This window comes from Lupinus angustifolius, chromosome LG07 (assembly GCF_001865875.1).
Source record: "Lupinus angustifolius cultivar Tanjil chromosome LG07, LupAngTanjil_v1.0, whole genome shotgun sequence".
NCBI classification, from domain to species: Eukaryota; Viridiplantae; Streptophyta; class Magnoliopsida; order Fabales; family Fabaceae; genus Lupinus; species Lupinus angustifolius.
Window position 1 is genome coordinate 6,166,010 of NC_032015.1, and position 10,142 is coordinate 6,176,151.

Consider the following 10,142-nt stretch of genomic DNA (forward strand, 5'->3'; position numbering starts at 1 on the left):
ACGTTTGAAATTTGTCCCGTCAAACCGAAATGACTTGTTCATGTCATAGTTGTTCGGTCCAATAATATTATCTACGAATTCTATTGCAATAAAAACGTCTTGTTGTTACTATAGTTTGCAACAATTCTGAATGGCACGAAATAATCGTTATTGGCTGAGTCGCGACCAGATCGCTCTCTTTAAGACGTTTCATGGTGCTGCTAAAATTGTGCAAGCAGACTATCAACAACACCGTCCACAGGATAAAACAGTTCACTTCTCTTTACACGATTTCTTACTGCATTGTAAGAATCGTTCTCGAATACACTCACAGTATGACTACCAGTATCAATTCTCGAATTCCCACGGTATGGCTACCTGTGCCAATTCTTTTTCCACAATACTGACTATCAGTGTTAGTTCTCGAAATTTTCACTTTGGCTCCCTATGTCAAACTCAAGTGCCACAGAAAGAGATATGGAGAAGTTGCCGGAAATACATTGGCGGAATATGGGGGAAGAGAAGTTGAAAGGTAAACGTCTTCAACTTAGTACAAATTAAAATGATGGGAAAATGCCTATATTTAGAGCATGTGGCCTCCAACGGCTCTTTCCTTGTTCATATGTGTGTTGACTTACGGTCCAAGCCCAAAACCAAAAGGTCCCAAAAAATTAAATAATTGTTGGACCGCAACTTAAGGTTTATAAAAAATTTCAACTTCTTTCCTTTAAGCAAAATAAGACTAGTAAGTTTTTTAATTTCACTTCAAAACATCATTATTTTCTACAAATTCCAACAATAAGCCATGGGCCTGATTTTAATGAGCCGCTAACATGGAAATTAGAAACGTGCTTCAAATTTTCCTGAACATGAGTCTATGATTGTAATTGCTGCATGTTGTGTATAATATTCCGATATTGTGATGGTTAGATGGCGAGGAATATAATGGATCAGCTAGATATTTTTATATTGTAAAAAAACTCAAAATATTTTATTTCGTGCATGTAGTATTAGTTTTATGTATCTCTATGAGATAAAGACATTATTATAATTGTTATTTCCTCATTTGCGCATGTTTAATATTATCATGAAAAAGAAAGTACTTATGTAGAAAGTTAAATATATCATCTCTCAAGATATCACATCAGTTCTCATTGAAAACTTTAATTTGTTCTTCTTTTTTAATCCTAAACATGTGTGTAGAAAAACTATAAACTAAATTAATTGAAGGTTAAAATCATAACTACGCAACACAAATTGTGCCTCCTCTAAGTAAGGCATTGATCACTTGTGTGCAACAGATAGATATTTAGAATCTGTATTAAAAACATTTTAGTAATTTATGTAATTATGTATACATTATCAAGATTCGAGATAAATGTTTGGTTATTAAAATTATTCTAGTAATTTATGTAATTATTTATACATTATCAAGATCCGAGATAAAAAGATCCGAGATAAATGTTTGGTTATTATTTGTTGTTTATACATTATCAAGGCTGCACTATTCACACTGCATATATATCTTTGATCAGAGAGCCTAATATAGAATAGAGAATCTATAACAAAGAAGATACAAAGAGAATAGAAGACGCGTGTAGACCAAGAAATTAATAGGAATGAAAGGAGACACGCATAACACAAAGAAGAGAATTGCACATGGTTATGGAAGGGTATAAGACTTGTGCTTTTGTGTACATAAAGAGACTAATTTACTTGCATTTCAAGCATATCATTTTGCTTTATCTCATTACAATTTACAAACACAGCATCTATACAGCTAACTGGATTCTTTCTTTTCCTTTCTTTCTCACTACAATTCTGCTTAATTGAAACTTAAATATGATAGACATGACTTCATAATATTAAATTCATAACTGAGCTGTTAACTCTAAGGGTTCTATTTTATCTACCAAAAAAGGGTTACATACTGGTCATAACATACAGGTCACTTGATAAGTAATCTTACCATCACGCCGAAGCTCACCCTTTGACCCGTGAAAAAAAAGCTATAAGTGAAACAATTAAGAAAAATTTAGAAATAAATGTTTTGTGGTTGAATATAATATTAGATATAATATAAGAGTATGACATTTTGTAGTTGACCCCACTTATATGGAATTAAGTTACATTCTTATATGGGATTACTTCACATTCTTATGTGATGATGTGATGGCTATTTCTGTTTTTTAGAAGAGGATATTAAAGTGACACGTGTATACATCCAACTCAAATATATAATCATGGCTGGGGTCATAAGTCATAATTAGTAAACTTTCCTGTCACACTGTTGTACCTAATGTTTCCTAGTTATTACACTAATTTAACAATAATATCATAAGGGAAAATGATAAAATTTCCTGTAACATTTTTATTGATTTAGCCAAGCAACTATTCTAGTTGAACTAGTTAAAAGCACAGTGATTGAAGAAAATTAGTAATAATATAATAGTAGTAGTAACCATAGTGATGCATATAAGAGGAGCATAAGAATCAACAGAAATGATCTCACATCACATGCTTCATATAAACTCCCATGTATTAAAATGATACTCTCACTTAGCCTATAAAATGGACTATTAAATGAGCAACTTTCTTCATTAGCATTATTTCATCTCATCTTCAATGGAGTGCCTTATGCAATTCCTTCTTCTCATCTTTATAGCTTCTCTTCTTATCTGCACTACAGCAACTCCATATCAAATTCCCAAGGTCTAATATATATAGTTTTTCTTCTTTTTTATTTTTTGTTTCATTTTGTTATGGCAGAAAATAACCCAAACTTCTCTAATTTTGTGCAGCCTTATGTTATATATATGGGAAAATCAGAACCAAACAGCATTCAGATACATAGCCAAATTTCAGAATCATCTCATTTGGAGCTATTGTCATCAATTATTCCAAGGTTACACACATCACTACTACCACCATCATCATTTAATTTACACCATAGACTTTCAAATATAATAATCATTGAAATTTGAAACCAAATTAGCTTATAAATATTAACATTTTATTTTCCCTTACATTTTCTCAGAAGAGAGAGTGAAAGAATAGAACTAATCCATCATTACAGTCATGCATTTAGTGGGTTCTCTGCCATGCTTACAGAGAGTGAAGCTTCTGCAATATCTGGTATTTTGATCTTGTCTGCTAGCTACTTTTTCATTTTCTACTACAAATTCCTATCTCACATGATTCTTTGACTTTTCTACTGTTTTGTTGTGAATGCATTGTCAATTCACTTTATTGTTTATGGCCATTATTTAGTTTCTAATCACAAAGACAAAAGAACACTAATTTTATAATGTTGGTTTTTTATTTAAAGCTAAGTATATCTGTAATTAGTACTTCAAAATTATATCAATTATTACTCAACTTGTTCACCAACCTGTACTAGGCTTAAATTGATGTAGAAGACAAAGCAACAATAACTACAAGCTGGTGAAATGGATTATTTAAATAAAAAGCATATGCATATATTTATTAACAACTTTTTATCAAACAAACTAAAAAAATTAAGTTATGGGATAACCTTAGTGGCTGTACTACTCACATTTATATTTGTGTACCAGTGATTAATTAAGTTAAGGGATCTTATAACCTTTGTGAATTTTCAATGTTAAAAGTAATCCTGGTTAATGTATTATTTTTCTCAAATCTGTAAGAATGTAGGAGTTTTACAAAGATTGTTGACTCCACTACACTACCAATGTATTAAGAACTGCACATTCTTTTCCAGTAAGCTAACTTCATCATAAATTAAAACTAATTTCAATTTAGTAACGATTAGTTTATGTAAAATATTTGTTACAGTTAATCATGATAATTGATTTAATTTCTTAGATTTTATTTTGTAGACACAATTGTTATGTACAAGTTTTTTGCGCAGCCAAACACCTGTAAAAAATTCTTCCAAAATTTTGCACTTTTCTAACAAGAATTATATCAAGTGATTTAACATCTTTTTTTTCATTTTTATTGAATTAGCTTTTTGGTACTTCCATATCCTATTTTTCATTTTATTAGGACACATCATTTATCTTACCAAAACTGTATGCACAACAAGATCTATTTTTCTTGAATGAAACTTACACTATATATAGAAAATCCTTTTTATAAAGATGTATAACTACTATAAGAATATTCAAAACATTAACTTTTATATGGAGGGTATCAAATAATTTTATGAAAAATATTGGTGGAATTGTCCCCTTGGAGCTAAGTAGTGGTACATGATTTGCAAACAGGTCACGATGGTGTGGTGTCAGTGTTCCCAGATCCAATTCTTCAGTTACATACAACTAGATCTTGGGATTTCATTGAATCAGATTTGGGAATGAAACATAGTGACACTCCTACATACCAACAACATTTATCAAGTGATATCATTATTGGTGTTATTGACACTGGTAAGAGATAACAAAAAAATAATATCAAAGTATATATTAAATAAGAATTTTAGCTAATTAACCTAGTCTACCATATATAAAATTGGACATAGCACTTCATTTCTATTAAGCATCTTAACATAGTTACTAGAAGCATTATGCACATACTGTTTTTTATCTTATAACAGTTGAAGGAAACTAATAACTTAGGCACCAGATTTTTTTGTTCCATAATTTGTACCACTCCCTATGCCATAAGTTATGATTGGTTAGAAAAACATTTAATCATTAAATTTTAACTTAAATACATTTTTTACAATTAATCACAAACTCATAGCACATAGAGTGGTTCTCATTGTGGAACAGTAGATGTGCACCCAATAACATCATATGCAACTTATATAATATTACTGGTATTGGAAATTACTATTGTCACTCTAAATTATCTAACAATATGATTTTCAATAATAATTTTGTGCAAAATAGTCTCAATGAAAACTGAGCTGTCACTACCCATTCCCTGTGGTTGAGGCCAATTGGCAGTTGCAGCATCAACATCTATAGTAATGGCAACTCATTGTGGCCCTCAACTAGCTGTTATGTTTGCTACCAACATCTTTTTTGACAGAAAACAAGCACAATAACTTTCATTTAAACTAGTATGACTTATTCAGTAACCAAGAAAAGTAGAAAAATATCAGTATATGTCCATTGAAACCTTTACTTTATTATCTTGGTGTATTATATAACATGGGTTTCTTTTAAGCAGTGTGCATTTTTTATGTTTAAAGCAGAGGAGATCTGAGGTTATCCTCTCAAATGCAGACCTCTAGTGATGCTCATTGTTGTTACTAGCATAGTCAAAACCAAAGAATAGGGCAGAGGTGTAATTTAAGTTATATCACCATAACTGCAGAAGTCATAGTTAATTCCTCTCAATTGCAAATGCAATATGATAATATAGTTTTTTTATCAAAAGAATACCCTACCAACAACTCTTCAGACCCTATAATGTTGATCCCTTTATAAATCAAGTGGTTTGTTTGAAACTAACCTAAAAAATTCCTCACACTTTCAACAAAGCTTTGAGAGGAAATTCTCAAGGTACTGTTCTAGGCTCTAGCTATAGTCATCTCCAGCTGCATATATTAGTTGAGGAATGTTAACAAATGACATAAGGATATTGTTTAAAGATTTAAGAAGAGGTAATTTTGTATTAAAAAACTAATTCTGCACTGTTTCCATCTCATTGCTTGAATAGAATGTAAAGTTAGATAGAGTGGCATTGAGGTTTAGCAAGATATTGAGAGAGAATGCATATCAATAAGTAAAATATAAAAAGAGGGGAAACTACAAAGCATTCTATAAAATTAGAATAACATGATGTTGAATATTCCACAATATCAAAATGAAGTCAGCACCTAGACTTTATTTTGTGCTGTCACAGTTTTGCAATGACTTTCCTGACTTTGATACTCTAAACAACCTTGGTAAACTGCATCTGTTACTAATCCATTAAGGATCAACAATTATAAAGATCTTATTGTAACTTTGCAAGGTACATACTATTATGAACACATTTTGTAAATATTATTCAATCATATTATGCCTATGTCTATTTTTCATCAAGGAATATGGCCAGAGTCTCCAAGTTTTAGAGATGAGGGTATAGGAAAGATTCCTTCAAGATGGAAAGGAGTTTGCATGGAGGGTCATGATTTCAAGAAATCCAATTGCAATAGGTGATCAATCATTCTCTTACAAATGTTTTAAGAAAAATCTTATATCTATTTATAACATCTTTCAATAATCATATTTTGACACTAGCAAATTTGTAAATTGATTATACTCTACATTATAATTCTCTTAGTACAACTGCAGAAAATTGATAGGTGCAAGATACTATAATAACCAATTTACATCAAGTGGCAACCAGACTCTTACTAAAGAAGTTAGAAGTTCTCCCAGAGATACTGTTGGACATGGAACTCACACTGCATCAACAGCAGCTGGTGCTCATGTAAAAGATGCTAGTTATTATGGTTTAGCACAAGGAATAGCAAGAGGTGGTTCACCTTCTGCTAGGATTGCTGCCTACAAAGCGTGCTCCGAAGGTGGCTGCTCCGGAGCAACCTTACTAAAGGCTATTGATGATGCTATTAAGGATGGTGTAGATATAATCTCAATCTCTATTGGACTTAGCTCACTTTTCCAATCAGATTTTTTAGATGATCCAATAGCCATTGGAGCATTTCATGCAGAACAGATGGGGGTCATGGTGGTATGTTCTGCTGGGAATGATGGTCCTGATCCCTACACAGTTGTGAACACAGCACCCTGGATATTTACAGTTGCAGCTTCTAATATTGATAGGAACTTCTTATCAACTATTGTCCTTGGAAATGGGAAAACTTTCCAAGTAAGTTTCTTTATCAACACTTTCAAGCCAAATAAAGTAGTAGATTTCATAGCATAATTTCTAATAATTTATCTAAAACATTATTTTTCCTTTGTTTATGTTGTTAGGGTACGGGCATTAACTTCTCAAACCTCACACGTTCGAAGATGTATCCTCTTGTCTTTGGGGAGAAAGTTGCTGCCAAATTTGCACCTGCCTCTGAAGCTAGGTACCTAGTTGGTAATTGGGATTATTCATATCATATTATGAGCATCCTTTCCTTGTCTCAAAATTTCATGTCTACACTTTTACTTATCATTTCATGTCTCACAATCTTTTAAGTCTGTAATGACCAAAGACTCGAAATGACGTATGTTAAACTTTTGCTGAAATGCAGGAACTGTTACCCTGGATCACTAGATTATAACAAGATCGCAGGCCACATTGTTGTTTGTGTTAATGACGATCCAACTATTTCAAGGAAAATCAAGAAGACACTCTTAAAAGATGCAAGAGCCATGGGGATCGTACTCATTGGTGAGGACAATAAAGATGTTCCCTTTGATGCAGATGTATTTCCCTACTCACAGGTTGGAAATCTTGAAGGGCATCAGATCCTTGAGTACATAAACTCTACCAAGTAAGCATTATTAAACTTAACATGTATTAATTAATTATTTAAAGTAGCTTTCATGTTCTACTGGTTCTTTTAGTAGGATTCAAACCTAGATTAAATTCTAACCACATACTGATTAGTGACTTAAAGTAGCTTTCATGTTCTATGTGCAAAGAAGATGGTGGATAATAATGTGCAGTTAATTAAAGAGATTGCAGCTGATATAAAATGCATGCTGTGCATAAATAAATAGAAAATGTTCTTCATTCTTTGTTGATTAGAAAAAGTTAAGAAATATCATACTAGCTGTATGCTCAGTCTGTCGTGCCTTCATGACAGGAACTCGAGTGCAACGATTCTTCCAACAAAAGAAGTTAATGGATATAGGCCTTCTCCTATTATCGCATCTTTCTCATCCAGAGGTCCTTCAGGCCTTACAGAAAACATTCTCAAGGTATTCTTCTTCCCTGTGTTCCTACATGAAGTTCATTTCATGAATGGATAGCTGAACACAGAATAACATAAGCATCTTGAGTACAATGCACTTGGTGTTTCTTTCACAATATGGTAACTTTGTTTGTCCAGCCGGATGTCATGGCTCCAGGCACTGGCATTTTAGCTGCCATGATTCCCCCAAGTAATGAGCCAGGAAGTGTGCCTATTGGGAAAAAACCGTCTCTGTTTGCCATAAAATCTGGAACTTCTATGGCTTGCCCACATGTGACAGGTGCTGCCGCATTCATTAAATCAATACATGGAAGATGGAGTCCTTCAATGATCAAATCAGCATTAATGACAACAGGTTCTGGACCAAATCCCTTTTCAATTCTTTAGAGAATTTCACTATTCACAAAAAAAATTGCACACCACTTTTGTACTGAACATTACATAATCCATGTTGATCTCCACGTTTATGTTGTCCACCACATAATACATCCGATCATCAGTGATAATAGGTTAGTATCTTTAATCACCACAAAATATAAGCTCATCACGAATTCTACGCACATTGATGGCTGATGTAAAAGTGGTGATCAAAAATTGGTGTGCAATTATCTTTTACTTTCTTATAAGGATATATGAGACATAAAAATAGAAGTGGCACTTATGTTGTTGTGTTCTTCCATTTTTTAGCTACAACCTACAATAACATGAGGAAATCTGTGACCAACACCTCAAACTACTTCGCAAACCCACATGAAATTGGAGTTGGAGAAATCAATCCATTCAGAGCTCTCAACCCTGGACTAGTCTTTGAAACAGTTGTGGTGGATTACATCAGATTCCTTTGTTATTATGGCTATTCAAAGAAAAACATAAGGTCAATGTCTAAGACTAACATCAATTGCCCGAGGAACTCTTCTGAAGATCTTATCTCCAACATCAATTACCCATCAATCTCTATAAAAACACTCATCAGGCAACAAAAAGCAAAAGTAATCACAAGAACAGTTACCAATGTAGGACCTCTTAATGCCACATATATCGCAACGGTGCATTCACCTAAGGGATTAGTTGTCAAGGTTACTCCGAATAAACTTGTGTTTTCTGAGGGTGTTCAAAGAATCTCCTATAAAGTCTCATTCTATGGCAAGGAGGCACATGCTGGATACAATTTTGGATCTCTAACATGGCTTGATGGTAGACATTATGTTCATACAGTGTTTGCAGTCAATGTTGAATAATTCACACACTAAACAACACACATCACAAACACACACATAAACACACAAGTTGATGTTGTATATGGTAATGAGCATACACACAGACACAACTTTATGCTGTATATTGAAAATGAGATTTTTGGATTTCATGATTGAAGGTAGAGAGACACATTTACACACAAAAAAACTAACTTTATGCTGTATAAGGGAAGGGGGGTTTTTGGACACATAATTGAAGGTATAAATTTCTCATGAGAGACAGACATTCTAAATTAGCAATTCTCTAATCCTATTTGGTCAATTCTGTTTTATAAATATATCTGAAATTCAATGGATTGGTTCATCATAAACTCAACAAAATGATCCAAGAAATTACATTTATATCTGAAAGGCAAGTGCTTCTTGAATGTATTGCTGAGTGATGATGCTTTGAACTTGCTGAAGATTAGTGCTTTTGAGGTGAGGTGGTACCATATTCTGAGAGCTACTTGAAAAATGTATGAGCTTAGCAGACTAGCTGAAGGCACACAGGAAGATGGACTACAAACCAGAGAGGGACGAGTAGCAATTTGGGGTCTTGAAAGGTGACATAATTGTTGTGCAGAACTTGCACCTTAGAAAAAGATAGTGAATAGAAAGGACAAATAGAAAAAAGGCAGGGTAGAATATGAAAAGGATGGTATGAAAAAATATACAGACACAAAATTACCCATCTAAAAAAACACACATCCTGATGTTTACAAAAATATAAACACACATCACCTTACAACACAGAAAATGCTTTGCTAACTATGTTACTGCCATGCAATGTTTACTTGAATGCTTGATTTCCAATGCCCTCCACATCCCAGACCAAAAGGGTCCATCCACAACTTTTTTTATCATTTTGTCCCCCTTTAGGGGATAAAATATGTAAAGTACACCGATAATAGAAGCACAATATTATCCCTGTTAACTCTTCACAAAGATTTTAATGCCATCAACCATTTAGATATGTTTACAAGCAGAAAATATAGTCACAGAGCATGGCTTAATGCTTAAGTAGAAACTTGTTCAGACAGAAAGAAGAAGAAAAATGCATGGCATGAAATTAC

The 10,142-nt window shown here is 33.0% G+C and overlaps 1 protein-coding gene across 1 annotated transcript; it reads left to right on the top strand.

Moving 5' to 3' along the window:
* On the top strand, positions 2,417-9,355 carry LOC109352023 (CO(2)-response secreted protease-like). The gene is made up of 11 exons (XM_019593791.1): positions 2,417-2,691; positions 2,781-2,884; positions 3,017-3,114; positions 4,230-4,391; positions 6,001-6,112; positions 6,252-6,789; positions 6,897-6,997; positions 7,166-7,408; positions 7,724-7,838; positions 7,970-8,186; positions 8,519-9,355. The coding sequence occupies exons 1-11, from the start codon at positions 2,605-2,607 to the stop codon at positions 9,067-9,069; spliced, it is 2,328 nt and encodes a 775-aa protein (XP_019449336.1). The 5' UTR covers positions 2,417-2,604; the 3' UTR covers positions 9,070-9,355.